The sequence below is a fragment of the Liolophura sinensis genome, chromosome 8 (genome assembly GCF_032854445.1).
Source record: "Liolophura sinensis isolate JHLJ2023 chromosome 8, CUHK_Ljap_v2, whole genome shotgun sequence".
Taxonomy (NCBI): Eukaryota; Metazoa; Mollusca; class Polyplacophora; order Chitonida; family Chitonidae; genus Liolophura; species Liolophura sinensis.
In genome coordinates, this window is record NC_088302.1 from 51,993,165 (window position 1) to 52,007,845 (window position 14,681).

Consider the following 14,681-nt stretch of genomic DNA (forward strand, 5'->3'; position numbering starts at 1 on the left):
TTGCTGAAAACATCTTTACTTGTGACAACATGCAGTGAAGCATGGGATTAGTTTCCTATCATTAACTGTACTACTGACTGTGAAGCTAAAGAAGGCAAAATGCTTTCACAGCTCCAGGAATGGTACAGGGGTCAAAATGTTTTGTCAAGCGCACAAGTTTTACAAGCTCAAAATAAAAACGAGGACCTCAAATTTAGCCTAAGGTGATCACAAAAATGTGAAGCAAATATTAAAAATTTAATAAGGCATGGTTGTATTATATCCCCTTCCATGTTGTTAGACATTGACATAAGTGGGATTTCATCAATTTCACACTTTCTAAAGACATAAGACGACCTGAATTTTTTGTTGACAATAACACTCCGAAATATGAAACATTTTGACTCCTGTGGTATGTTGCAACAATAAGGCTTCAATAGTTATAAATGGTCAAGTTTGAAATTTAGCTTGTAAGAATCACAAAATGTGTCCACAATTTACAGGAATACAGAGTATATCTTCACGAGGTAAAAAAGAAGCATGTCATTTCATTCTTTACAAGAGGATATACATAATGGTCAAATCAGCACCAAACATCTCCTTTACCAATGGCACACAGAATTTGCTCTAGATATCAGTCTACAATTCAATTCCACATTACGGACAACACAGCAGTTCACCCGAATATAAATTACTTCACTGGGAAATGAAACAGACTTACCACCCCAGGGATACACAATACTCGCTGACTGGTTTGTTACTACGGCGGATAGTTTAGGCTAAGCTGAATGTTGCGAAGGTAAATGTAATGTAGATGTATTGGGAACATAAGCTGATATTATTCTCACGCTGGTAGAGTGACGTCAATAAATTTAACTAGCAGCTTTTTACAATGAACATCTGACATGGGACTCCCTGACTAATAAAGGATCAGCTGGTCTTTACAACTGTGAATATATTTGGTGTGACCAAGTTAATACACTCTATCCAAGAATTTCTATCCTCTACTCTCAGACTTTTTTTTTGTACTCTGCAACATTAAGCTCTTCCAATACTTCCAATGTTTAAGGAATTGCAATTTGAAGAGACGAATTTCAGGAGATGAATACTCCTACCTGCGTGTTAACTTGGCATGCAGTGCTAACCTTTCCCCCAAAATAATAACCCCACTTCGATTACCTGTGAAGGCCTTAAGCCTACCAGTGTGTACTCCTCAGACACTTTTTTTCACCAAAAAGTCTGAACACATTTCAAAGATCAATAGTTCTGAAACTGTGAACAATAAATTAAATAACAAAATCAACTACTACAAATACAATACAGCTATAAAACAAATGAACAATCAAACACTACTTTGCAATACATGTATCATACATTTTGTTCTGCCGTGGGAGACATTTACAATATAATCCTGGCAAGAACAAATGTTTTAAAAATATGCAACAGCTTTGTCACAGCCAAAACACCACTTAACTTTAACAGATTCGAGGGAACTACTTTAAGACAATATATCAGATAACCATATATCTTGAGGTAAATGACCATAATTTGAGGTGAACTGGTGTGATAAAAAGATAGTAACCTTATAAGCAATTACATTTAATTCAAATATTTTTGGTAAAAATAGCTTTTGTATTAAACATTCAATGCGTACCAGCTTCTTCTAATTTTTAGGACAGACATTATTGCTGCTGAAAGTTTGATACATGTTGTTCATAAGATGGACTAACCACATGAAAAAAGAAAGAAACCAAATATTCCTACAACTATATTGGCTAAACAGAGCCAACCAGATGTCAGGAAAATTAGAAGAATTACAGCAGTTGGGGGATATCCCTATAAACTGTAACATCTTTTACCTTACTTAACACACAGGCCACCAATGTTTATTCTACAAACGTCACTTGGTAATCAGTTGCATAGAATTTCTCTCCTTTTCCAAAAGTGTACACAATGTATGCATGATGCCTGTTTAACATCCAAAGATGTGCCGAGGATTACCTATAAGGATTAACTCTGAAGAGGACACTGAAATCCTGTGAGTGTGTCCCATGGATGATTCAATTAATGTTTATTTTCATCAAGAATATTTCCCTAAAGATCTCACCAAAATGCTAACCTGGCAGGTGAAAACACTTCAAACATTAGCAAACATCAATCTAGGCTTACCTGCAAAATCACTCAAATCAAATGCCTAATGACAATCATCCGAGAGTGACCAGAAATTACAAAACCACATCATGTTGTTTAACACATCTAGGTACTGGGAAATGCCCAATACAAACTACATGCTCCAGGGCTCGGCAGACTGATGGTGATATTCAAATTTATGATTTATACACAAAGATTCTCACAAATAATTGGGTTGTATCTCTGCAAATGGTTATGCCATCATTATTTGAAGCTGACAGTTTGAAGATACTAACGATGAGCAGATGGTGTATCAAATTGCAATTGAATTGTATAACCAAAGAAAACAAATTCTGAATGGAGTTTCACTGTTTACCATGAAGGCTTTGATATCTCCAAAATCTAGGCAGTTCCTGAATGAAAATGTATCAACTCCATTAATTTGATTAATTTGTTAATTTGAAACCGCTGTTTGGAAAGAGAATGTGCTTAAAGTGATGAATTTTTGTATCGATTTGCATGTCAATAACTGGAAACTGCCCCAGTTAGTTATCCTCTCAGCGTTAGGGGGCATAGGGTTGACGACATGGAGTTGAGGGCATCGGCTTGTGCACAAATAAGCAAAAAGGTTGAACAATTACAGTATATACACATATGTCCTATTGGGATGTTATTTTTTTTTAAACGTATCGCAGTTCAAAGTTAACATACTTGTCCACATTGGGACAATCAAAAGATTCGTCAAGTTATCAATTTTAACAAACCAGGCATAATTTATTTCTGTAATCCGGTACAACAACATGTTTCCAGTTTCTCTCACATGACCTATCCCCTTTGAGTTGATTAACCAAGTTATCAAATGCCTCTGCACAAAATGGCTGTGGCCATTTAGATCTGTTTCAATCCCTCTTCCAAAACAGTTAAGGTTATATTATTTGTTGTCTTTTAAGCAGCCACATGGGCACTGTCTGACGCTTACTACCACCTAGGCACGGAGAAAAATGCAGGCCGAGGAATACTGATTCCCAGTCTGGGCTGTGAATAAATCAACTCCCTTAGGCAATAGCGATTCTAACACAAGCACATTAGCCACTGAGTTACACCCTGCATCCGCCATATGCCTCTAGGTGTTTTCCCTTCTAGGAAGATACCTTAAGCGTTTCACAAATCATACCATGCACTGGTCAGGAGATGTGTGGACATACGTGTACGCAGTACATTTTAATGTGTTTCTTCCAGGAATTCCCGGGGTATTTACATATACCCTGAATACCAAGTATACAACATAGACAACCATAAATGTTCTAAAAGTAAACATACTTCCTGATAGGTTCCTGGCCTAATTAATAAAATCTCAGACTAAATATGTCACAAAACAATCTTCTCCATGGCACAACTGTCTCTTAAGTCGAATGCAGATTATGGCGCAGCTCACAGTAAAGATGCACCCATTGCGAAAGCATCACAATCATTTGTTTGAAATGCACAAGATTGAATGATACAGCACTGCAAGTTTACTGGAGAGATCATTTTGGTACCTATAACTGAATCTCATAACCTCTGTGACAGTGTGTCCATATACACATACATATGATGGAATTTAAGCCAAAGTTTATGCTTGGGTCAAATGAAAATTTGATCAAGAAAGTTCCAAACTGTTTCAAAGATAACTGGCTTTAAGTGGAATGTATAAATCAAATTTACAATTCCACATGCCTTTACATTTCATACGGGATATAAATTTCAATAAAAATCATCAAACTCACGGCAATCTCAATTCAATGTTTCACAATCTAAACCCAAACAGTACCCAACACAGGGATCAAAGAATAAACAAGATTTATGTCCGATTTGTGGAAACTGTGTCCAGAGTGTACCTAATTGCACAACTTGTTGTTTTTTTTTTGTAGTTGAAAGTTAACATACACCCACACATGCTCCTAACGGCTCAAACACCAGGTCCGTACTTGTCCACATAGATTACAATAATTACTGATTCACCCTGGCATGATCTATCAAACAGGAATGGTTCTAACTCACTGATACTATTTAAAACTGAATGAGCAGCAGATCTGTTTCAGGAGACAGCACTCTGTGTGGTTTTCTTCACAGACTTTTTTCTCCTGCCCCTCGGTTTGTCGGCTCTGCGACTTTTCATGGTGAAAGTGATGCACTGTGGACGGGAGAGAACAGAGTCAAACAAATTATCTGTACCTTTGTGGTCAGAGAGAAATACCATACTGAGCAGTCATAAATTCATAAGGCTGCAATATTAACAGTGCAGTCGAGTCTGGATTCTACTCCAACACAGAAAACTTTGATTTGAAAAATGAACAACATTAAAAGTAAGCAATATTTAAAGGAGTTTACTCCTTTCTTTAGAAAACAATTCAGCCCAGACAAGACATGCCAACTTACCCTTTCATCCATAAAATGAATAAGTTTGGGCATGGAGCACTTTATGCCAGCTTTTTTGATTTCTTCTCTCAGCCAATCAAACTCCAGAGGCTGCAAACATTAAAACAAACAACTCATGAAGCAAACATGGTCAGACAGGAATTTGAATCTTAATGGCGAGCATTACAAATCTCTTAACTACAAATGCCAATAGAGCGGTTTCACATCAGACCAAAGGATTGATATGAAATATCACCAGAACTACAAGTACATCCAAACACTACATGTACATGTTAGTTTCAACATTCAGTATTAGTACAGCTATCTATGCCTATCAGCGGTACTCCCAGAGGGGACTACATGTACTAGTGTCTGCCAGAAGTTCCCCAGCCCTTGAGCATTAACCTGGCGAAAAGGTGTGGCTTCTCCCCAGACTGGTTTTCCCTGATCCATTAGCCTGCTGAATGGATGAGGCTTCCCACTAGACTTGTTTTCCCTATCCATTACCCTGGTGAAGGGCAGCGGTTTCCCCTGTACATTAACTGTGAAGGGAGATGGTCACCCCCCCCCCCCCCCCCCTCACCACCACTTCCCAAGACTCTGATTCCTATCCATTAACCTGGTGAAGAGAGATGGTTTCATCCAATCTACTAATCTGGTGAAGGGAGGTGGTCCCCACCCCCCACCACCACCGCACACACACACTCACAGACTCTATGGTCTCCCCCATCCATTAACCTAGTGAACGGAGGTGGTTTCCCCTATTAACCTGAGCCCACTTTTAGAAATCTTTGTAAATCAGTTTTTTTTTTTAATTTTGTCCAAAATACATTGCCATATAGCACTATGAGCAGGTCATTCTACAACTATCAATCAAATTTAATACAATCCTCCAGACTTGGAGCCATATAAGAATTGGGGAGACCTTAATTCAAGTCTGTAACAACTTGTCTGTTAATCGAATAAATTATGTATATTGCTAGAGGACACTTACTTCATACATGAGCACTTTGGAGTAGAGTTCAGGATTGGAGGTAAAAAAAATGTGGAGCTCCTCATGCAGGTTAGGGCTGCTCTCCTGTTTAACAACAGTTATTACACACAATATTGTCATTTTTCAGTGTATGGATATACATTTGAAATCAATGGAATATCCCTTTAAGGGGCAACACAAATTTAGTCTTGCGTCTAACAGGGCAAGCCAACTCTAAAAAAATCCAAAAGTGGAATAAAAATAAAATCTGAAAATCCGCCTTTTTATTTTATCTGACCTTCATGTTTTTATGACTTTCCTGTTTTTCATGGCCTTTTATGTGACAAAGCAGACATCTATCCATTACAGTTCATTTTGCTTAACATACATAACAAGCCTTAGACTTTGATTCTCCTCTAATTATCATACATACTGCTGCATAAATATGTGTAGTCTAATTAGTGAAAAGAATGAATTTGCATGCAGTATGAGGTTAGGTCATTATTATCTAGGGTCAATGTTAATAACTGGAGGCCCTGACAAAGGACCTTCAGTATGGATCATAAAATACAATGTTTACAGTGCACAAATAATTACTGAAACCTAAGATTAAACATTAATGAGTTTGAAAAACTCTCAAATAACAACTACTATACTCATACACGTTTCTCCATTCATCCTATTCCACTCTCTGTCAAGAGACATGTGGCAAAATATTGATATGTAAACAAAGAAAGCCCTCTGGTGGGAAGGGGAGATAATTTCCGGACAGTAGGTTGTGTCCCTTGTTGCCTGGACATTGGAGAAATTCAGCTACTATTCGCCAGTTTTAACTATTTCAATTGCAGTTGGAAACTCTTACCTGTTGTGAACTCAACATTTCACTTTCGATAAAGAAACTTTCTTCTACCATATCACTGTAAAGAAAAAAAAAAGAAACATTTAAGCTCAACATAGGGAGTTTTTGAAACAAATCACAACATAAGAAAAGTCACAAAGCACTGATGGTTACCTTTCATGTATGCACATGAGACACAGTGATAGGAGTACACAGGCTTGTCTAGACTTGTCACAGAACCCTGTTGAGGTTGAGGTTTAGGTTAAGGTGTGATAGGTACGAAGGACACAAATTAAACACTTGGACAATTTTTACTTATGCAAGGCAACTATAATCCTTAACAGAATTATTCACCTTTAAAATACATATATCAATTCAAGCTGAAGACACAAGTTTGATATGTGCTGCGTCAGGTGTTCAGCTCATGTTTATAAAACAAATCAATGGATGTTTGGATAACCCATATATAGAAAACATCATTCACGAACAAACAGCACTAGTAGGCCAGCTCGTGTTTACACCATAGATCACCAGTAGCCTCACTAAAAAGGAAATAAACTCAAGGAAATCTGGAAATCCACTACCTGGCTTAGGTTTATTTTTCCAGACAAGATGCGGCCTGAAGTGCACCCACAGCCCCATTCCATGAGGTTGTGTTAATCCCTTCAGATCTCTCTGAGAAACATGGCCCTCAGGCTTTAAATTACACCTTTCAACCATTTTATTGGTTCAACAGAAACTGTCCAGATCACTTTATGTTACACTGCTTGCCTAAAACCCACGTAAAGCAAACCTATTTGCAAGAATTAGACGAACAACTTTATTTTATGACCAGATCCACCCGGCGTTATTGCCAGGCTGACATCACATTTCTACTCTGCTGATGAGAGATACCCATGTTAACACGAGACATGTTGGTCCAGAAAGGACCTTGTGTATGTCTAGAAGGACAGTCTGGATAGTTCCTGGCCAAAATCTTGCCAGATCGATAATGCGTGATTGTGTTGTGTGCATAAAGTTACAACAACCTTGCCATTCAACACTCATGGCCGATTTATTTAGATGGACTTAAGCCTTTTTCACCCCCATTTTCAGTTACTGATGTAGAATTATTTGGCCCCTTTTTGCTTAGATATGGGAGACGAAGTTTTTCCAAGGCGTGGGGTGCGTTATTTACATGCGCCTCAGTAGGGGTTATACATTTAGCAATTGTTGATGGGTTGTCTACGTCAGCCTTTCTGCACGCGTTCAGGCCTTTTGCATCTCGTAGAGGTTGGCCACAAACCATTTTGTCAGATAATGGATCTTCGTTTAAAGGTGCCCAGAAGGAGCTGCATAAGATACTTCGGAAGGACAGAGCGCAGACTGACAATTTTGCCTCTCGGCACAAAATCACTATTACCCCTTCGAGTCCCCATCAAGGTGGTGTAGGAAACCTTGATTAAGCGTGTAATTCAAGTCCGAAGTTCTCGTGGAATCAGATGACAACGGTATTTGCTGAGGCTGAGTGTGGTTAATTCACGACCGCTAGGTCATATGCCAGATAACTCTGATGATCCAAAGCCCCTGACCCCGAGTCACTTCTTACTAGGCCGACCATGACTGAGGTTCCGCAGAGTCCCTTTCGGGAAACCACAAACCTGCAGAAGCAGTTTGAATTCGTACAAAGTCTAATGCATCATTTCTGGCGCAGGTTTATTAGTGAACATGTACCCACGTTAATGACGCCCTCAAAATGGCAGACTAAGGATAGGCAAATGCAAGTAGGCGATGTTGTTTTGTTGAGTGAACCCTCAGTTCGTCAAGGAAAATGGAATTTAGAAAGAATAACTGAGGATTATCCGGGTGTCGATGGAATTATTAGAAACGTAAGGCTTCAGACTCAGAGCAATGAGTATAAGCGATCTATGCAGAAGTGTTGTTTAATTTTAGAATATAACGGTAGGTTGCAATTGTCATCTTCCTCCATTTTTCCCCCGGGGAGGGTTTGGTAGGAATTTATACCTAACCGTGTTACCTCCCTTTGGCTGTGGTGCTGTGACAGGTCTGTGAGTAAAATTGCAGCTTTTGCTCGTGCCAGCTAAGTCAGGACCACGCGGTACGCTGTTACACTTGGCCGAGTGAGCCACACGGACCCACTCATCAGGTAATCAGCCAATTCATTGTTTCAAGGTGTTGGTGAATTATTTTATCACCCGGTTTTATAGTTCAGGTTAATTTTTTTTTTTTTTTTTGATTGGTGTTTTATGCCGTACTCAAGAATATTTCACTTATACGATGACGGCCATCATTATGGTGGGTGGAAACCGGGCACAGCCCGGGGGAAACCCACGACCATCCGCAGGTTGCTGGCAGACCTTCCCATTTACGGCCGGAGAGGGTTCAGGTCAATTAACAACTGTGAGTCTGGCTGCAAGTGCTAAATACACAAGTGCATTCTTAGTCATCATTCAGCTGCCACTGGTCAATGTGGCAGGTAATTTCAGCTCTTGCTGAAAGGTTCGACATACTATGAATACAAAACCATTTCAACTATGTATTTTATATCTTTGCATTGTAGTTATACTGGAATTTGTATGAAAAAAAAAAGAAAAAGAATGAAAAATTTGTCTTAAAATTGATGTTTTATTGCTTGAGGAAAAGGAAAATATTTAGGCATGGGTGATGGGTTTATCTTTTAACTGTAAAAGGTGTAGGGTGATATTTAAAGGAAACAACTCATTGTTTGGATATGGGTAGAGCATTTTGTAATATATGACCACCGTGTGATATATTTTGTATTTTTATGTTCTGTTTTCAGAACAACGTTTTATGCGGTGTATCTGAAAGTCCGCGCAGTTCTTATTGTTTTTCGTCTATCCCGACCAAGAATTTCTACATGCAACACATATCTGGTGGCCTCAACACTAGACTGTACACAACAGCTTTGAAACAAAATGGCAACACCACACCAAACGCTAACTGCTTCGGCTACACACATAACTTAAAAACCATACCTTTTTACTTTTGTGATACTAAATAACTCAGATATCGCAGTTAAAAGTTATCAATTTTAAACAACCAGGTTTGAATTATTTCTATAACCCTTGCTCTTTCCACTGACATTACCTGAACTCTATCTTGCATATTACCCATATGTACGTAGGGTTTGAATAACGCAACATTGTGTTTCAATTTTTTCTAATATGGCTACTAAGGAACGAAGTTACCAAGCATGTCAGAAGAATGGGCACAGAAAAGATGAGGCACAAGATTCTTGCCTCATCGCCCTTAACAATGGGCGATGAGGCAACTGCTGATGGGTGTACTCTCTCAATATTAGTTTCTGTATAAAGGGAGATAATCCTACCTGCCGCATGATTCCTCCCCCTGCTCGCTGTCATCCTCTTCCCGAGATAGATCAATTAACTCTGTTGCAGTGCTCACTCCTGCTGGTTTCCCTACAGCACCTTTCTGTGACTGTTTTGTTGTTCCTTTCATAGTACCTTTCTGTGGCAGTTTCTTTGTACCTTTAGCGCAGGGTTTAGTTTTGTGTCCATTAGACATAGCTTTCCCAGCTTTGGATTTTTGTTTTGCACCTTTTCCCTCCTTCATCACTTCCTCTTCTTGAGTATTCATAGCAGTTGCCACCTCTTCCACCTCCACAATGCTTACCTCTGCTTCTGAGTCAGTCTCATCTATAAACAACCAAACCACAACTGACAAATGAATCAGCAGACACCTGGCATAAATCCATGGCAACATGTAGTGAAGAGATAAGTCACCATGGTAAAATCGCTTGTAACAGCTTTGTATTTGCTTGATGGGTGTTTTCACGCTCTACTGAAGAATATTTCACTTATATGATGGCTGCCAGCACTGAGGTGGGAAGAAACTGGGCACAGCACGGGGGAAACCCACAACTGCTGGTTGCTGGAAGACTGTATAATTTTACAAACGGAGAGGGCGCCACCATGAGCTAACTCACAGCGATCACATTGGTTGAGTGGCTCCTGGGTTATTGCGCTGCACTAATGCATTAACCACCAGGCCCCGGAGGCCCCAACAGCTTTGGAAACACTGAGCATTACCATTAAACTAATACATATAAAGAACAGACGATCAGGCTCACACTGATGGGGTTTGGTGATAAATGTCAACATGGAAACCCTCAGCATTACCATTAAACTGATACAGACAAAGAATAGACAATCAGACTCACACTGATGGGGTTTGGTGATAAATGTCAACATGGAAACACTCAACATTACCATTAAACTGATACAGACAAAGAATAGATGATCAGACTCACACTGATGGGGTTTGGTGATAAATGTTTGACATGGAAACACTCAGCATTACCATTAAACTGATACAGACAAAGAATAGACAATCAGACTCACACTGATGGGGTTTGGTGATAAATGTTGACATGGAAACACTCAGCATTACCATTAAACTGATACAGACAAAGAATAGACAATCAGACTCACACTGATGGGGTCTGGTGATAAATGTTGACATGGAAACACTCAACATTACCATTAAACTGATACAGACAAAGAATAGACAATCAGACTCACACTGATGGGGTTTGGTGATAAATGTTGACATGGAAACACTCAGCATTGCCATTAAACTGATACAGACAAAGAATAGACAATCAGACTCACACTGATGGGGTTTGGTGATAAAAGTTGACATGGAAACACTCAGCATTACCATTAAACTGATACAGACAAAGAATAAATGATCAGACTCACACTGATGGGGTTTGGTGATAAATGTTGACATGGAAACACTCAACATTACCATTAAACTGATACAGACAAAGAATAGACAATCAGACTCACACTGATGGGGTTTGGTGATAAATGTTGACATGGAAACACTCAACATTACCATTAAACTGATACAGACAAAGAATAGATGATCAGACTCACACTGATGGGGTTTGGTGATAAAAGTTGACATGGAAACACTCAGCATTGCCATTAAACTGATACAGACAAAGAATAGACAATCAGACTCACACTGGTGAGTTTGGTCAAATATGTTGACATGGAAACACTCAGCATTGCCATTAAACAGATACAGACAAAAAATAGACAATCAGACTCACACTGGTGAGTTTTGTCATAAATGTTGATGGAAACACTGAGCATTACCACTAAACAGATAAAGACAAAGAATAGATGATCAGACTCACACTGGTGAGTTTGGTCATAAATGTTGACATGGAAACACTGACCATTACCACTAAACAGATAAAGACAAAGAATAGATGATCAGCCTCACACTGGTGAGTTTGGTCATAAATGTTGACATGGAAACACTGAGCATTACCATTAAACAGATAAAGACAAAGAATAAACGATCAGACTCACACTGGTGAGTTTGGTGATAAATGTCCTTCAAACAAACAATCATCCTCTTCTTAGACACAGGCTTTATACCAAACTTCTGCATCTCTTTCTGAAAATTTCAAACAAAGCATCAAGTCATGAGATTGGGGTCAACAAATCAAAACAAAAACATTAATTTTTCCCAAGTAAAAAGTTCGTAAATTTTCAGTTTTATAAACCCTCTAAACACAGTGAGATTTGTCTTACAAACACCCAGAATTCAACAAAATCGAAACATGTGAAATGTCTTTCTATTTCAGTAGAAAAGTTTAAAAAAAAAAATGTTCAAGGGACGTGCACACATAGACAAGTACTGTCTCTATGAACAGTGATCACAATCAATCTCATGTTGGTCACAAAAAATATTTACCAAAATTTGTTGATAGGCAATCTATAGCGTTACATCTACGCGCCATTCCACAAACAATCATAGGCTATTTTGACTGTAGCTACCAGGGCTAGACATGTTTTAACACAACATGTATGATGTAGTCATGACAGTAAGAACTGGCTTAGCCTACGACTGTTTTAGCCTAGGACAAATGTACCAAACTCATCCATGTGAGCTTGCAGAATGCACCCTTTCAAAATACACGGACACCCATAACATTATAGTTGTTATAAAGGGGGATATAAAATATCTCAGAAAATACTAAATTAAAGAAAGAATTCCTGAATTTCACTAATCTAAGAATACACAATCAACAAGACTGAATCAAGCATAGTACTAAAACTAACAAATTCCTCTGATTCCGTCATTGATTCTTTACCACATACATTACAGCATTACAACATGTGGTGAATGGACATCTACCTTAAGCCCAGGGGTGTTCATCCGATCATAATCGAGCATGGGTGTAAACGGTGATGGAGGTACCCATTTCTTCTTGGGCTTCTTACTGGCCTGGGGAGGGCAGGTAGGAGTCTTGGTAAAGCTCATGGCAGCTGGCTGTGAAGGTCTGGTATCATCGTTCTGCAGAGTAGTATCAGTAAGGTTGACTGATTCCATTAAGGTTGAATCTAAATTTCCAGAGTGTCACAAAGAGCACACATGTCCCACAATAGTATCCAAATCTACGTATGTATGGATGCTTGTGGTTTAACGTCGTACTTAACAATTTTTCAGTCATATGTCGACGAGGAGTCATTAGGCGTGTGTACCCATACTTGTGTCTTCTTGTGGCAGAGGGAATCTGTGACACCAAAGTGTTGCCGCCACTAAAGCATCATGCCAAAGACACCAGACATGACACCCTATCCAGTCACAGTATACTGACGAGTCACTCAGTTCTGTTTTCCTCCTCTAACCTCTTAGTGCTGGGTGAGGACGCCACAAGTACCATTTTATCATCAATCTTTGGTCAGACTCGATCCAGGTTTGATCTTGGGTCTTCCAACTTAGAGTATCCAAATCTATTTACTTACTTTATTGACCTAGCTTTTATGGTGTAAATGTTACTATTTCACCTATACAAGACAACAGTGAGGTTTTCTGTAAGAATGCAGCCAGACCAAGCCTGGAGGCCACTGGGACTCATTTTGCGAAGCAGTTGCACCATGCACGTGGTGTAACATCCATGGCAATATATATAGAGGGGATATGTACAGTGTAGCTTGATGTAGCGTGCCACTGCTTTGTTAGATAGCCCCAGCATGCCTGGCAAACATGATCAGAAGAACTGTGATATTAACCATATGTAATACAAAAAAACTATATCAAAGTGACCCTCTAATCTGTGATAATGCAAGCAAGGATTGGGAGCATTCTTACCACATGGCTATACAGCTATATTTTATACACAAGTATCGGTAAAGTGCTAAAGACAGCCCACCGAAAGCATAGGTTTATGCCTAACCCGGAACGATTTCTTCACCAAACTAGCGGTTGAATTGTTGTATGTATGTGGTAGGTGTTATGGCAGACTTCTCTATTAAAGTTTGTGTTTGAAACAAATATTACACAGTCTGTAGTCTGAAGTTATTATTTGGAAAATGTTGTAGATGTGAAATATTCTTGAGACAGCGTAAAACACTAATCAAAAAAATAAATATCATCTGGCAAGAGTCCAAGCTTGAAACAACCCTGCTGATTTCTAAGTTGTCTTCAATGGAAAATGATTACCATTCTATGGGACCTCCCCATTATCTGTGCAATACTAGAGCAAAAACCTTAGCCAGAAAAATCAATCTCGTAGAGCATTCACCACAGTGTAATCCACAGCACGTACATTACATGTTTTATTGCATGCAGCTGGTTTGTTACACACTGATGAAGCCTACTTGCCTGGAATGGACTGCATGACCCAGAGGGGCTGGTAGGTTCCCAATCAGACTGATGATCCTGAAGTTCCTCAAACTGATCCAGATAGTCCACATGAGGGGGTGGGGCGTCCAGGTCTGGTGGAGTCCCTGCTAGGCTGGGGAGTGGTGACTGGGCTAATGGCTGGGCCATATCCCCAGAAGAAAGGCTAAGCTCTGGTGAAGAACTCACAGCTACAGGTTCAGAGTGAAGCTCAACGGGTGATAAGGCTGTTCCAGACATCTTGGAGTTGTTAGGGTGACTCTCTTCATTTTTAGCCAGAGAAATATTCTAAAATTTACAGATGGAGAAATGACAAATACATGTATATAAATACGTTCAAGCAGGCCAACTTGGATCAAATAATGCAAATTACAACAATTGTATAAACAATTTTATATACAAACAGTTACTTAAGATGCAATTTACTCAATGATATATATAATATTCCACACAAACATTCATTTATATGTTGTTAAGTATTCCATCATTTAGAAACCACAATACAGACTTACCTGGACACTATGATCCTTGCCCTCAATGTCCACAAAACTGTCACAGGTTCCAGGATTGAACTCCACTCCTGCATCATCAAAATCCTCCCACACATCCAGATCTGAAAATTATCAGAGTTTAATATTTATTAATATTATTTCCTCGTGCCACACTCAGGACACTATC

The 14,681-nt window shown here is 39.1% G+C and overlaps 1 protein-coding gene across 1 annotated transcript in view; it reads right to left on the reverse strand.

The window, feature by feature from the left end:
- The window catches only part of LOC135472144 (uncharacterized), a 17,670-nt gene continuing 2,989 nt past the window's right edge, over window positions 1-14,681 (reverse strand). The window contains exons 2-10 of the mRNA XM_064751507.1: window positions 14,516-14,616; window positions 13,986-14,291; window positions 12,516-12,674; window positions 11,684-11,771; window positions 9,667-9,994; window positions 6,342-6,396; window positions 5,501-5,584; window positions 4,528-4,617; window positions 1-4,282 (exon numbers count right to left, since the gene is read on the reverse strand). Of these exons, the coding sequence (XP_064607577.1) occupies window positions 4,187-4,282; window positions 4,528-4,617; window positions 5,501-5,584; window positions 6,342-6,396; window positions 9,667-9,994; window positions 11,684-11,771; window positions 12,516-12,674; window positions 13,986-14,291; window positions 14,516-14,616 (1,307 nt within the window). The 3' untranslated portion in view covers window positions 1-4,186. The remainder of the gene's footprint in view (window positions 4,283-4,527; window positions 4,618-5,500; window positions 5,585-6,341; window positions 6,397-9,666; window positions 9,995-11,683; window positions 11,772-12,515; window positions 12,675-13,985; window positions 14,292-14,515; window positions 14,617-14,681) is intronic.